This window comes from Oncorhynchus tshawytscha, linkage group LG02 (assembly GCF_018296145.1).
Source record: "Oncorhynchus tshawytscha isolate Ot180627B linkage group LG02, Otsh_v2.0, whole genome shotgun sequence".
In the NCBI taxonomy this organism is placed as follows: domain Eukaryota; kingdom Metazoa; phylum Chordata; class Actinopteri; order Salmoniformes; family Salmonidae; genus Oncorhynchus; species Oncorhynchus tshawytscha.
In genome coordinates, this window is record NC_056430.1 from 36,939,684 (window position 1) to 36,955,369 (window position 15,686).

The 15,686-nt window shown below is 43.8% G+C and overlaps 1 protein-coding gene across 4 annotated transcripts in view; it reads left to right on the plus strand.

Moving 5' to 3' along the window:
- LOC112216732 (retinoic acid receptor gamma-A-like) overlaps window positions 1-15,686 on the plus strand; it is a 68,994-nt gene that overhangs the window by 31,642 nt on the left and 21,666 nt on the right. Inside the window, exon 1 of one of the 4 annotated variants that reach the window (XM_042297631.1) lies at window positions 10,350-11,002. The exons of the other annotated variants lie outside the window; for them this stretch is intronic. Within the exon in view, the coding sequence (XP_042153565.1) occupies window positions 10,858-11,002 (145 nt within the window). The 5' untranslated portion in view covers window positions 10,350-10,857. Of the gene's footprint in view, window positions 1-10,349; window positions 11,003-15,686 lie in introns of those variants that run through there. 4 annotated transcript variants of the gene reach the window in all.

Here is a 15,686-nt window from a genome sequence, read left to right on the forward strand (position 1 = left end):
GGCAATGTAAACATACAGTACCGGTCAAAAGTCATTCAAGGGAAAATCCAAGTGTGTGCAAAGTTTTCATCAAGGCAAAGGGTGGCTACTTTGAAGAATCTCAAACATAAAATATATTCTGATTTGTTTTACACCTTTTTGGTTACTACATGATTCCATATGTGTTATTTCATGTTATTGCATGTAGAAAATAGTACAAATAAAGAAAAACCCTGGATTGAGTAGGTGTGTCCAAGCTTTTGACTGGTACTGTATGTTTCCCATGCATATAAATCCCTTTAATTGAATGGAATTTAATTGAGAGATGAGCTAGGGAGATAGAGATGAGGTAGAGAGATAGAGATGAGGTAGTAGAGAGATAGAGAGATGAGAGAGGTAAATATCCCGGTAAATATTTAACTATCCTTCTGATCATGCTTGCAGTTGTATATTTTTTATTTTTTACATAGATTCGTTTTTTGAGACAACCATGATAAGCAGTTGTCTAGTTGCACCCCTACTAGTTTGGTTTCTGCCACTTCTGCCACTCAATTTGCACTCACCCATACTTAATTGTATACAATGCTGTGTTGGCCTTTTCCTGGTGGAACAGACCAACATAACCTTGGTTTTCTTGGTGTTCAAAAAAGTTTGTTCCAGCAAAACCACTCCCTGATATTTCCCTGATCTACTTGTAGAGCTTGCTGTATGTGTTGAACCGATTGTCTATTTGAATAAATTGTAGTATCATCTGCAAATATAGTAGCTTGAGTTTTAGACAAGGCGTAAGGAAGGTCGTTGGTATATATTAAATAAAGAAGTGGCCCAAGGCAGCTGCCCTGTGGTATTCCACAGTTTGGAGCGTGAGGGGAAGAAAACGACTCATTGATATAGGTGGACTGTTTCCTGTCAGTTAGATATGGCTGTACTCAATTCAATGCTGCCTCCTTAAAAACTTCTTATGGCTGCAATCCCGTTAACGGGATCGATATGACAACAGCCAGTGAAAGTGCAGGGCGCCAAATTCAAAACAACAGAAATCTCATAATTAAAATTCCTCAAACATACATCTATCTGATACCGTTTTAAAGGTAATCTTGTTGTTAATCCCACCACAGTGTCCGATTTCAAATATGCTTTGCAGCGAAAGCACCACAAACAATTATGTTAGGTCACCACCAAGCCACAGAATAAATCATCAAATCAAATTTATTTATATAGCCCTTCGTACATCAGCTGAAATCTCAAAGTACTGTACAGAAACCTAGCCTAAAACCCCAAACAGCAAGCAATGCAGGTGTAGAAGCACGGTGGCTAGGTAAAACTCCCTAGAAAGGCCAAAACCTAGGAAGAAACCTAGAAAGGAACCAGGCTATGTGGGGTGGCCAATCCTCTTCTGGCTGTGCCGGGTGGAGATTATAACAGAACATGGCCAAGATGTTCAAATGTTCATAAATGACCAGCATGGTCGAATAATAATAAGGCAGAACAGTTGAAACTGGAGCAGCAGCACAGTCAGGTGGACTGGGGACAGCAAGGGGTCATCATGTCAGGTAGTCCTGGGGCATGGTCCTAGGGCTCAGGTCCTCCGAGAGAGAGAAAGAAAGAGAGAATTAGAGAGAGCATATGTGGGGTGGCCAGTCCTCTTCTGGCTGTACCGGGTGGAGATTATAACAGAACATGGCCAAGATGTTCAAATGTTCATAAATGACCAGCATGGTCGAATAATAATAAGGCAGAACAGTTGAAACTGGAGCAGCAGCACGGCCAGGTGGACTGGGGACAGCAAGGAGTCATCATGTCAGGTAGTCCTGGGGCATGGTCCTAGGGCTCAGGTCCTCCGAGAGAGAGAAAGAAAGAGAGAAGGAGAGAATTAGAGAACGCACACTTAGATTCACACAGGACACCGAATAGGACAGGAGAAGTACTCCAGATATAACAAACTGACCCTAGCCCCCCGACACATAGACTACTGCAGCATAAATACTGGAGGCTGAGACAGGAGGGGTCAGGAGACACTGTGGCCCCATCCGAGGACACCCCCGGACAGGGCCAAACAGGAAGGATATAACCCCACCCACTTTGCCAAAGCACAGCCCCCACACCACTAGAGGGATATCTTCAACCACCAACTTCAACCACCAACCATCCTGAGACAAGGCTGAGAATAGCCCACAAAGATCTCCGCCATGGCACAACCCAAGGGGGGGCGCCAACCCAGACAGGATGACCACATCAGTGAATCAACCCACTCAGGTGACGCACCCCTTCCAGGGACGGCATGAGAGAGCCCCAGTAAGCCAGTGACTCAGCCCCTGTAATAGGGCTAGAGGCAGAGAATCCCAGTGGAAAGAGGAGAACCGGCCAGGCAGAGACAGCAAGGGCGGTTCGTTGCTCCAGAGCCTTTCCGTTCACCTTCCCACTCCTGGGAAGAATAAACACAGCCACATTTCCAGACAAAGAGAGGAGTCACAAAAAATACAAATAGAGATAAAATCACTAACCTTTGATGATCTTCATCAGATGACACTCATAGGACTTCATGTTACACAATACATGTATGTTTTGTTTGATAAAGTTCATATTTATATAAAACAATCTCAGTTTACATTGGCGCTATTTCCAAAAACATCCAGTGATTTTGCATAGTCACATCGATTCAACAGAAATACTCATCATAAATGTAGATGATAATACAAGTTATACACATGGAATTCTAGATATACCTCTCCTTAATGCAATGGCTGTGTCAGATTTCAAAAAAACTTTATGGAAAAAGCAAACCATGCAATAATCTGAGACGGCGCTCAGAAAAATAATCAAATTAGCCGCCATGTTGGAGTCAACAGAAACCAGAAAATACATGATAAATACTCCCTTACCTTTGATCTTTGATCTTCATCAGAATGCACTCCCAGGAATCCTAGTTCCACAATAAATGCTTGATTTGTTCGAAAATGTCCGTTATTTATGTCCAAGTAGCTACTTTGTTAGCGCGTTAGGTATTCAAATCCAAACGCTCGTGCAGGTCGAGCATTACTTCGGACAAAAACTTTAAAAAGTTATATTACAGATCGAAGAAACATTTCAGCCTAAGTATAGAATCAATCATTAGGTTGTTTTTATCATAAATCTTCAATAAAGTTCCAACCGGAGAATTCCTTTGTGTCTAGAGGAGCAACGGAATGCAGGTCGATATCATGTGGAATGCGCGTGACCAGGAAATGGTTCTCTGCCAGTAACCTGACTCATTCATACCAAGATGGCGTAGCAGTGAAGACGTGTTTGTTTGTTTGCCCTCTCGTGTACTTTTGTATTTTTCGTATTTTTTGTATATATATTTAAATTTATTTTCAATCTCTTTTCGATTTTTAATTCGATTATACCTTCCGGTAACCTGCCTCACCCAATGTGATACGGAATCGCTATTATTTTAAATTTTAGAACACATTCAAGAACCTCCAGAAGCTAACCAGCTAATTAGCTACAAGATATTTAGTCATTGTTAGCCACTGCTAGCGGCTTTTACCTTCTGCACAGATACCAGCCCTGTTTTTAGCCTGGATAATACTCGCTAGTCTACCAGTATCGGACTGTCTCTCCACATCAACGCTGGATTCCTGCCATAATAGCTTGCAGCTAGCTAGCTCACAGCTTGCAGCCAGCTAGCTCACAGCTAGCTTGCACTCACCATGGTACCCAGTACCGAAGCTATCCCTGAGGCCCACCTCCCGGCCTACTCAGCTGTTCACCCGAACCCCACTCATACACGGCTAGAGCCCAATACTCCACCGGATCCTTGCTGTAAACTCTGGACCTTGGCACCGGATCACCGCTGCTACCGATTGGATATAGTGGCTAACACCACTGCCACGAAGCTAGCACCAGTTAGCCGTGAGCCAGGCACATCTCCCGGCTAGCAAACTAAATTCCACAATACCTCTTTCGCCATCTGGCTTGGATTCTCTGTCGACACGGCGCCCCACCGCACCACCACGACTGGTCTGCCGACGAATACTCCATCCGCTGTGCCTTCATCCAGCCTCCATCGGAGCAGACGCTCCTACTAGCCCAGGGCTACTAACTTTAAACACAGTGTCGCTAGCGTAGTGGTGGCTTCCCTGTTCCATCTACTGTTGCCCCCTGGACACTATGATCACTTGGCTACATAGCTGATGCCTACTGGACTGTCCATTAATCACAGTACTCCATTCTGTTTATTTATTTTTTATCTGTCGGCCCCAGCCGCGAACTCAGGCTCTGTGTGTAGTTAATCCGACCCTCTCTGCCTAGTCATCGCCATTTTACCTGCTGTTGTTGTGTTAGATGATTAGCTGTTGTTGTCTCACCTGTTGTTTTAGCTAGCTCTCCCAATCAACACCTGTGATTACTTTATGCCTCGCTGTATGTCTTTCTCAAATGTCAATATGCCTTGTATACTGTTGTTCAGGTTAGTTATCATTGTTTTAGTTTACAATGGAGCCCCTAGTTCCACTCTTCATACCTCTGATACCTCCTTTGTCCCACCTCCCACACATGCGGTGACCTCACCCATTACAACCAGCATGTCCAGAGATATAACCTCTCTTATCATCACCCAGTGCCTGGGCTTCCCTCCGCTGTACCCACACCCCACCATACCCCTGTCTGCGCATTATGCCCTGAAAATATTCTACCACGCCCAGAAATCTGCTCCTTTTATTCTTTGTCCCCAACGCTCTAGGCGACCAGTTTTGATAGCCTTTAGCCGCACCCTCATCCTACTCCTCCTCTGTTCCGCGGGTGATGTGGATGTAAACCCAGGCCCTGCATGTCCCCAGGCACCCTCATTTGTTGACTTCTGTGATTGAAAAAGCCTTGGTTTCATGCATGTCAACATCAGAAGCCTCCTCCCTAAGTTTGTTTTACTCACTGCTTAAGCACACTCTGCCAAACCTGATGTCCTTGCTGTGTCTGAATCCAGGCTTAGGAAGGCCACCAAAAATTCTGAGATTTCCATACCCAACTATAACATTTTCCGTCAAGATAGAACTGCCAAAGGGGAAGGAGTTGCAGTGTACTGCAGAGATAGCCTGCAAAGTAATGTCATACTTTCCAGGTCCATACCCAAACAGTTCGAACTTCTAATTTTAAAAATTAATCTCTCCAGAAATAAGTCTCTCACTGTTGCCGCCTGCTACCAACGCCCCTCAGCTCCCAGCTGTGCCCTGGACACCATTTGTGAATTGATTGCCCCCCATTTAGCTTCAAAGTTTGTTCTGTTAGGTGACCTAAACTCGGATATGCTTAACACCCCGACAGTCCAACAATCTAAGCTAGATGCCCTCAATCTCACACAAATCATCAAGGAACCCACCAGGTACAACCCTAAATCTGTAAACAAGGGCACCCTCATAGACGTTATCCTGACCAACTGGCCCTCCAAATACACCTCCGCTGCTTCAATCAGGATCTCAGCGATCAGTGCCTCATTGCCTGTATCCTCTACGGGTCTGCAGTCAAACAACCACCCCTAACCACTGTCAAACGCTCCCTAAAACACTTCTGCGAGCAGGCCTTTCTAATCGACCTGGCCCGGGTATCCTGGAAGGATATTGACCTCATCCCATCAGTTGAGGATGCCTGGTCATTCTTTAAAAGTAAATTCCTCACCATCTTAGATAAGCATGCTCCATTCAAAAAATGCAGAACTAAGAACAGATATAGCCCCTGGTTCACTCCAGACCTGACTGCCCTCGACCAGCACAAAAACATCCTGTGGTGGACTGCAATAGCATCAAATAGTCCCCGCTATATGCAACTGTTCAGGGAAGTCAGGAACCAATACACACAGTCAGTCAGGAAAGCAAAGGCCAGCTTTTTCAAGCAGAAATGTGCATCCTGTAGCTCTATCTCCAAAAAGTTCTGAGACACTGTAAAGTCCATGGAGAACAAGAGCACCTCCTCCCAGCTGCCCACTGCACTGAGGCTAGGTAACACGGTCACCACCGATAAATCCATGATAATCGAAAACTTCAACAATCATTTCTCAACGGCTGGCCATGCCTTCCTCCTGGCTACTCCAACCTCGGCAAACAGCACCGCCCCCCCCGCAGCTACTCGCCCAAGCCTCTCCAGGTTCTCCTTTACCCAAATCCAGATAGCAGATGTTCTGAAAGAGCTGCAAAACCTGGACCCGTACAAATCAGCTGGGCTTGACAATCTGGACCCTCTATTTCTGAAACTATCCGCTGCCATTGTCGCAACCCCTATTACCAGCCTGTTCAACCTCTCTTTCATATCGTCTGAGATCCCCAAGGACTGGAAAGCTGCCGCGGTCATCCCCCTCCTCAAAGGGGGAGACACCCTGGATCCAAACTGTTACAAACCTATATCCATCCTGCCATGCCTATCTAAGGTCTTCGAAAGCCAAGTCAACAAACAGATCACTGACCATCTCGAATCCCACCGTACCTTCTCCGCTGTGCAATCTGGTTTCCGAGCCGGTCACGGGTGCACCTCAGCCATGCTCAAGGTACTAAACGATATCATAACCGCCATCGATAAAAGACAGTACTGTGCAGCCGTCTTCATCGAACTGGCCAAAGCTTTCGACTCTGTCAATCACCATATTCTTATCGGCAGACTCAGTAGCCTCGGTTTTTCTAATGACTGCCTTGCCTGGTTCACCAACTACTTTGCAGACAGAGTTCAGTGTGTCAAATCGGAGGGCATGTTGTCCGGTCCTCTGGCAGTCTCTATGGGGGTGCCACAGGGTTCAATTCTCAGGCAGACTCTTTTCTCTGTATATATCAATGATGTTGCTCTTGCTGCGGGCGATTCACTGATCCACCTCTATGCAGACGACACCATTCTGTATACTTCTGGCCCTTCCTTGGACACTGTGCTATCTAACCTCCAAACGAGCTTCAATGCCACACAACACTTCTTCCGTGGCCTCCAACTGCTCTTAAACGCTAGTAAAACCAAATGCATTCTTTTCAACCGTTCGCTGCCTGCACCCGCACGCCTGACTAGCATCACCACCCTGGATGGTTCCGACCTAGAATATGTGGACATCTATAAGTACCTAGGTGTCTGGCTAGACTGTAAACTCTCCTTCCAGACTCATATCAAACATCTCCAATCCAAAATCAAATCTAGAATTGGCTTTCTATTTCGCAACAAAGCCTCCTTCACTCACGCCGCCAAACTTACCCTAGTAAAACTGACTATCCTACCGATCCTCAACTTCGGCGATGTCATCTACAAAATAGCTTCCAATACTCTACTCAGCAAACTGGATGCAGTTTATCACAGTGCCATCCGTTTTGTTACTAAAGCACCTTATACCACCCACCACTGCGACCTGTATGCTCTAGTCGGCTGGCCCTCGCTACATATTTGTCGCCAGACCCACTGGCTCCAGGTCATCTACAAGTCCATGCTACCTCTGGGCACCTTTCATCCAAGCTAAATACTGCCCCTGCAGCTATAAGAAGTTAAACCCATGATGCAATAATTTAGTCAAAGTTATTTCATGATCCACTAAATCAAATGCTGCATTAAAATCTAAAAATAGTACACCCACAAACCTGCCATTATTCATAGCATTGAGCCACTGGTCAGTTATGTCAACCAATACAGTGGTAGTGGGATGGTTTTTGCGATAAGCATGCTGATTGGCTGTAATCAGATCATTTTCCCGTGTACTCCCATATTTGTCTACTCACGATACCCTCCAATATCTTACTGAGTGAAGGGAGTAGATTAATTGGTTGACTATTGGAAGGAGTAATGGATTCTTTGCTGTCTTTCGGGATTGGACACAGTTTAGCATTCTTCCATACATTTGCAAATGTCCCCTTTTCTGGTGACCAATTAAATATGTATTTCGGTGGAGCTGAAATCTCGGGAGCAGCATAGCGAAGTACATTTTTTTCCATAAGTTCATAACCTGTAGATTTACCATTGGGTAATGACTTCAATAGGTTTAATACCTCTTCTACTGACACCATTTGTAGATTCAAAGATCATGTTTTTTTGCTCATAATATGATCATGGAAGAATGGGTGTTTACATTATCGCTCAGTAAATACATTTCTCTTTGGAAAACAATCTGCCAAATGATTGGCAATATCAGCTGGTTTTGTTATTGTCCTCCAGTCAACCTCCACACTAAATGGGCATGTTGAAATAGATGTACCAAGTAAGCCCTTAACTGTATTCCATACCTTTTTACAATCATTTTTACAATCAATAAAAGCATTTTTGTAAAATAGCGTATTTTTCTCACGATTTAATTTAACTGCATATTTACGTAGTGTTCTATAATTCTGTTCATCAATTTCTAGTTTAGATTTGACAAAATGTCTTTGACAAAATGCCTCACCCAGTTCATCATCAATCCATGGAGATGGACAAGCCCCAACTGTACTCTTTCTTACTGGGGCATGAGGATCCATTACCTCAGTGAGCAAATCAATAAAAAATTCTGTGGCGTGATTTAAATCATCATAAATCATCTCCCAGGTAGAGAGAACATGATAGACAGACTGGAGAACACACTGTACAAACAGCTGACGTGTTGATTTATGGAACATGCTCCTCTCTTCACATGTTATGAAATAACATCTGTATCAGTAAAAATGACTTCCCCTCTCTCTTTAATGCACCACAGCTCTATAAGCATCTACATTTGGGTCGGTGGCTGAGATTTTGTCAGTAGAAGTTTTGTCTACGTTGCTGCTGTGGTTTTTTATGTGTTTGGTCAAACTTTTTTCTTGTGTTTGAACTCGGTGACTGTGGTGTGCATGAATCTTGCACTGCGGTGCTGGACGCAGTTCAGTATACGGTCATTGAAATTACAGACTGTGTGAGAGAGAGAGAGAGAGAGAGAGAGAGAGAGAGAGAGAGAGAGAGAGAGAGAGAGAGAGAGGAGAGAGAGAGAGAGAGAGAGAGAGAGGGAGAGAGAGAGAGAGAGAGAGAGAGAGAGAGAGGTGAACGGTACAGAGTGTACTAGTATGGGCAGCAATAATGTGATCTGAGACTCATTCCAATAAAAGCAGGATAGAATTAAGGAGGGGAGGGGTAGAATGAGAGAATGAGGACAAAAGAGAGAGAGCTAAGGGAGAACGAGACTGTGTCTGCTCATATGTGCGTGTTTGCATATTTGTTTCCCCCCTGTTCCTCCCCACGGAGTCCTCTGGGTGGCGCCTCTGACTTTAACCATCACCCTACAGTCCCACACACAGTATATAACCATCAGAAATTACCATTTGCCACTTAATGCAAACTAACAGTGTGGTATACTCAGTCTCAGCATTCATTTACAATAGGATGGCAGTCTTCTCTTAACATTGTCTGTTGACTCATTACATTTGCCCTCCCATGGGGACACTATGAAGTGGCATTGGGGACACATAAATGACTTTGGTGTTTGAACCCTAAGGAGGGATGTGGGAGGCTCAAGTTTGTGTGGGAGGGAGAAGGGGGCTTTTCAATAGAGAAAGGAGAAGAGGAGGGGGGCTGAGAGAAAGAGCAAGAGTACACAGTGACAGAATACCTGACCACTGTAACTGACCCAAAATTAAGGAAATGTTTGACTATGTACAGTTTCAGTGAGCATAGCCTTGCTATTGAGAAAGGCCGCCGAAGGCAGACCTGGCTCTCAAGAGAAGACAGGCTATGTGCACACAGCCCACAAAATGAGGTGGAAACTGAGCTACACTTCCTAACCTCCTGCCAAATGTATGACCATATTAGAGACATATATTTCTCTCAGATTACACAGATCCACAAAGAATTCAAAAACAAATCCAATGTTGATTAACTCCAATATCTATTGGGTGAAATACCATAGTGTGCAATCACAGCAGCAAGATTTGTGACCTGTTGCCACAAGAAAAGGGCAACCAGTGAAGAACAAAGACCATTGTAAATACAACCGATATTTACGTTTATTTATTTTCCCTTTTGTACTTTAACTATTTGCACATCATTACAACACTGTATATATACATAATATGACATTTGAAATGTTTTTATTCCTTTGGAACTTTTGTGAGTGCAATGTTGACTGTTCATTTTTATTGTTTATTTCACTTTTGTTTATTATCTATTTCACTTGCTTTGGCAATGTTAACATATGTTTCCAATGCCAATAAAGCCCTTAAATTGGAATTGAAATAGAAAGAAAGACAGAGAGGGAGGCATGGTGTTTGTTTTCATTTGTAAAATATGAAATATGAAGAGGAGGAAGGGAAATCAGAGGGAGAACATAGGATAGAAAGTTTGTTATGTGACCGACCAGACTAATGGGCCCGCCCCTGGCTTTCTAGTTCCCTCCCTGCTCCCTGCTCCCCCCTTTGCTGAGAGAACAGGCTGTTGGTTCACTCCACAGTATCACTGGCTGTGTGTGAGAGGCCCAGAGAGCTAAGGAGAGGGGGGTGTTTAGATCAGTTACAACTCCCAATGAGAATCACCCAGACAGTGGAGAGGGTGACTGAGGACTGTGTGTGAGAGTGGGAAGTAGTCTGGAGCTCAAGAGAAGAGAGAAAGAGAAGACAAAAGGGAAAAAAGCTGTTCAACTCCAAGACCAATACACAGAGAGAAGCCAGTCAAGGACTTCATCAGAGTGGAACCAAGCAGAGGCTGAGACAGACGCACAGCACCTGGAGAAGGTTCACCCCGACTGAAAGTGACAGAGGTCCACTATTACAACAACCACAAGCCTGGAATGCCAGTCCTGCTCTGAGCTGCTCTTGTTTTTCTCTGGGTGGAAATTCCTCTGAGACGTCACTGCTAGCTAAGCTCAGCTGAACAACCACAGCAGAAGAGGACTCTGGTGTTGTTGTGGTTGTTGGACAAAATAGTGTGTGTGGAGCTAGAGAGAGGAACATGTTTGACTGTATGGAGGCTCTAGGGATGGCCCCTCGGCCGCTCTTCGACGTGTCCACTCAGGGGGCTTGTATGCTGGGCAAGGCCACCCCCTTCTTCCCTGGTCTGGACCCCTTTGCCTGGGGTGGGACAGCCAGTGTTCAGTGTAAGTGAAGTATTTGCTCTGTCTCCTCACTCGACTCATCAGACTGTAAAAGGCTTGTGTGTGTGCTGTGTGTGTTTGTGCAGAGACACGGTTTTCACTCTCCTCATCAGGCCGTCGGTGTTATTGTGATCATGTGGAAAGAGTGACAATCTCAGTGTGCATGTGTGTCCTTATCGGAGTGCTGGTGTTATCATAGAGCTCTCTCCACAGGAAGAGACCGATTCCATTTGATTCTCAGTGCCCTTTCTCATCCTCCAGTCTGTTTGTTTATGTGCTCAGTGTGTGGGACTGCATATTTATTCATCATCACATTTGTTTTCTTTTTGAATGACTTCAGATGACTGATTTAGCTTTCTCTCACAATATGGGCCCCCTGACCTTGTGAGGTGTTTAGAAGCTAACTACCAAAGTCAAAATGAACGGGGATCCTTAAAAGGGATCACAAGAGGCCCAATGATCAAAGCCTATGACCCATTTCAGTAGAGATCTGGGTAACTGATGCAATGTGAATAACTAGGCCTACTTAAAAACATAATTAGCATCTAACTTAAAAGTTCATTTGAGGGCAAAACTGTTAATGAAGAATAACTAGAGCATGAGTAAGTAGGACAATACAGCTTTACAGTAACAACTGAGGCCTTGGGGTATAACAGGGCCATGTCTCTCTCTCTCTTCCTAGAGGCTTTGCCACTTTGCTAACACACATCATGCCTGTATGAGTGAAAAGGAGTGAAAACAATGGGTGTGAGAAAATAAATTGTTATTGTTATGCAGCCCATCTACCCTCACCACTGTATTTCATATGATAATAGCATACTCTGGCACTGGCAACATGGTGTTTCTGGCATGCTCATTTGAATATGAAAGATGAGGGTGGGCCTTGCCATTGCGCTATAGGAACGTGTTCAGGCAGGGAAGACACAGGAAACTATTACAGATGTTATATTTATCTATTTCATCCAGATGGCCTACACGCTTTTACGCAAGGCTGTGCCCCTTAGCGCCTTTTGTGTCGGTTTAATAATTGCGACCCAGGCGAATTCTACTTCATGACAGTAGGCCTACACCGTGTGCTGGTTAGTTTAAGTTATTCAAGGTGAAATGCCTATATATCTTCATTAATCGTGAAGACACCAGGGTTTCAGGCGCTGTCAGCCCCACGGTGTTTCCCGTAATGAAGACGAATGAGCTGTCAGGACGAGCGAGACCACAGCCGGTCTCAACTCGCTAAATACAATCGCCAACTTCTGAGGGGACAGGAGGACAACAAAATACTGCTACGGTTGTATTGGACATCGAAACTATTAGCCGTTCTTTATTCGGTAACAGTCTAGGTCCTATAATGGCCTGTCCAAAATGTCCTTATTATTACGTTTCTGTTGCGCAAATGTACATCGTGGCCACCACAACACCTTTTGATTGAAGAGAATGAGATTTATTTTTCCACGAACACTTTAAGTGAATTAAGTTCCGTTTATAAACTACTTTTCTCTGGTCGTAAGATTGGTTGCCTTCACAAAATAGTATCTGTTGTTAGGCAGTTTGAGAAAGAGACAAAGATAAGGAGAAAACAGAATAGGTCTAAAGACCACAGAAATGTCCTTTGATAGGCGTGGATGGCCCCGGGCGGGGGAGAGAGAAAAGAGGGATCTAGAGTGTTGAGTGTTCATCTTTAGAACGGTGTTCTGTTTCCATCCTCTGTTCCCAATAACCTCAGTAAACATCGAGAGACAATAACTCGCGAAGAGGCGTAATTCACCCACTCTATTCACACTGGTTAGCCCTCATTGTTGCCAACAGACGGATGAGCTAGCAATGGCTCACCCTTACATTGCCAAACATGGAAAGGTCGGACTAAAATCTAATTTAGAAAGTAGGATAGCATAATAACCAGTAAGAACTCATTCACATTCTCAAAGAAGTGGGTCTTTGTGAGTGTGTTCAACCTGGACTCAGGGGTAGACGTAACATAGTAAAAGAAAATCACTGGACACTCCAATTATTATGTGTTATGTTCCGTATGGTAGCCTATATATTAACTTGTGGATGTACCTCATCCATTTCGTATGATATTTTATTAATTGCAATTTGTTTTGACTAATGTTAGCTAGGTGGCTAACATTTACTACGCTAGGGGTTAAGCTTAGGAGTCAGACTAAAGGGTTAGGGGAAGGGTTAGCTAAAAAGTAGCTTAAAAAGTAGGCTGATGACATTGCAACTTTTGGGTTGCTAGACGTTCGCATTATACCACGCACCCTACTTTCCTTTTTGCCTTAAAGATGCTCCGACATTTCCTGGTTGCTAAAATTCGAATAGTTCACCTAATTTCAGTTTATGTGACAAAACAAACAAGTATATTGTAGAGAATTATTGTACTATCTAAACCGCTGCAAAATATATTTTCCATAAACAAAAATATTGTATTTTCAGCTGTTTGAAGCTGGTGTACGAAACCAAAAGTTAAAGATGCAAAAGGAAACTTAAGAATGGGAAGTATAGAAATAGCGCACATAGAACATATTTACTGCTTCTTAGACTTGCTTTCAATGAGGATGACAGATCTATAACATACATTTCTGTGAATTTGGTTGTGTTGACCAAAAATGTACGTATTACAGCTTTAAGTAAACTTCTGTCTTATATAGCCATACCAAACTTAGCATGTCATACTAATTTTTACATTACTATGTTAAGTCAAGTCTATGAGACCAGGCTGGTGTGTTTGATGTTTGATGTTTTTTGCCCTTGGAAGCTGAACTACAGTGTGTCATTGTTTAGCATCTACAGAAAGGAGGTCAATGATAGATTGACAGGTTTGTCAACAACAAACGAGGCCATCACTTTTTCACAAAAAGACAACCCAAGCTCATATTCAGCTCTATGACTTCGACACACCGCATTGTGTTTTATCGAATTTGACAAGGTAAATATTCTGAAGGCTGTAGGTCTTTCTCATATATCATCAGCAGAATAGAACATTTGGCCTACAGGAGAACACAACGCATCAGCACTAGTATCAACAACACAGCCAACCTATGATGGAACCCGCCAGGGGGTAGATTGGAATAGAGGCTCTGCCACAGTGTGGAACTTGGTCATGTTACTTCTCTAAATTCTCACAATCAGGGATAGGCATTCAGGTGGCCCTAGTGTGTGTGTGTGGCCAGTTTTCCTGTTTTCTGTTGTTTTTGGTTCAGGACCTTTCTGCCTCCCTTGGTTTCAATGTCAGGCGTAATGGAGAGAGCACAGACAGGCCAAAGTCAGGATCTGTGTGCGTGTGTCCCTCTTTGCACACTGGTTGGTGGGTTTCCTAATAAAGAAAGAGAAAGGCATCATTTTAAACACCATTAAATAAAGTAGACATGGTATTGTACAGTAATGAAAGCAACACCAAACAAGGACTATACATGCCGTTATTTTGAATTCTTATGAGTGTGCTGCTGTATATGTGTGTCGGTCTCACTGAATCATGCATACAGTATCCCTCGGATCTTGTGTCTTGTCAGAATACGTCAACATCATTTGTTTGCCTTTAATGAAGGCCTTTAATTATTCAATTATAATTACAAAAGGCTCAATTAAGAGATTAGACTGCCTGCAGGGGACGGGGCAGCAAGAAGAGGAGGGATGAAAGGGGGATGAATGGGGGTTTGATTAGGGATTAAGATTTACCCCCTACAATTCCATCCCTTCTTCTGTATTCAGGGGGTTTTGTCCTTTCATCAGAGAATAGGCCAGCATGTCTTCTCTGGGAGTGATAACACTAATCCCTTGTCTCTCTCTGCTTCTCTCCTCTCTGCCCTTGATGTCTTATTCACTACCACCTTGAAGGTCATATGGCCACATTATACGTGTCATGACTATGTTAGGAAGCTCAGGTGAAATAGGATTAAATGTTAGTTTGTCTTAAATGCTGTGCCTTTGTAACAGTATAGCTTCCGTCCCTCTCCTCATCCCAACCTGGGCTCGAACCAGGGACCCTCTGCACACATCAGCAACAGTCACCCACGAAGCATCGTTACCCATCGCTCCAAAAAAGCCGCTGCCCTTGCAGAGCAAGGGGAACCACTACTTCAAGGTCTCAGAGCGAGTGACGTCACCGATCGAAACGCTGTTAGCGCGCACCACCGCTAACTAGCTAGCCATTTCACATCGGACACACCTTCAGGATTAAACAATATGGTTACAGATTAACTGTAAAGTCAGAATATTTCTCTAAGAATATTTGGAGAGGCAGGATGAAATCTACATTGCAGCATGTAGAGTAATACATTAGCAGAAATGTACTTTTTTCATGGTCAAATAAAAATGGCAAATACTTTGACACTCACAGATATATGTTTTTAGTTTCCATAGTAACACATGCATGCACAAAGGCAACAGGTTGTACAGTAAGAATTTACACAAACATACTTGGGCCAGTTTGATTAAATCTGTCTAAAACAAGGATAGGGAGACAGAGTGAAATACTATATGTGAGGTAGATGGTAGTTGAGAGGGTTTAGAGGGAGAGTGAGAGAGAATACATCCCATAGACGGTGTGTGTATTTGTGTCTGTGGTGTGTGTGCTTTTGTGTGTCTGTCTCAGTGCTCAGACGGCTGTCCCTGTTTGTGCCTGCACAGATTTCACAGGCCCCTGATGGAATTCAGTAATAGCATTTTATAGCTTGTCTTCAGTGGGCAA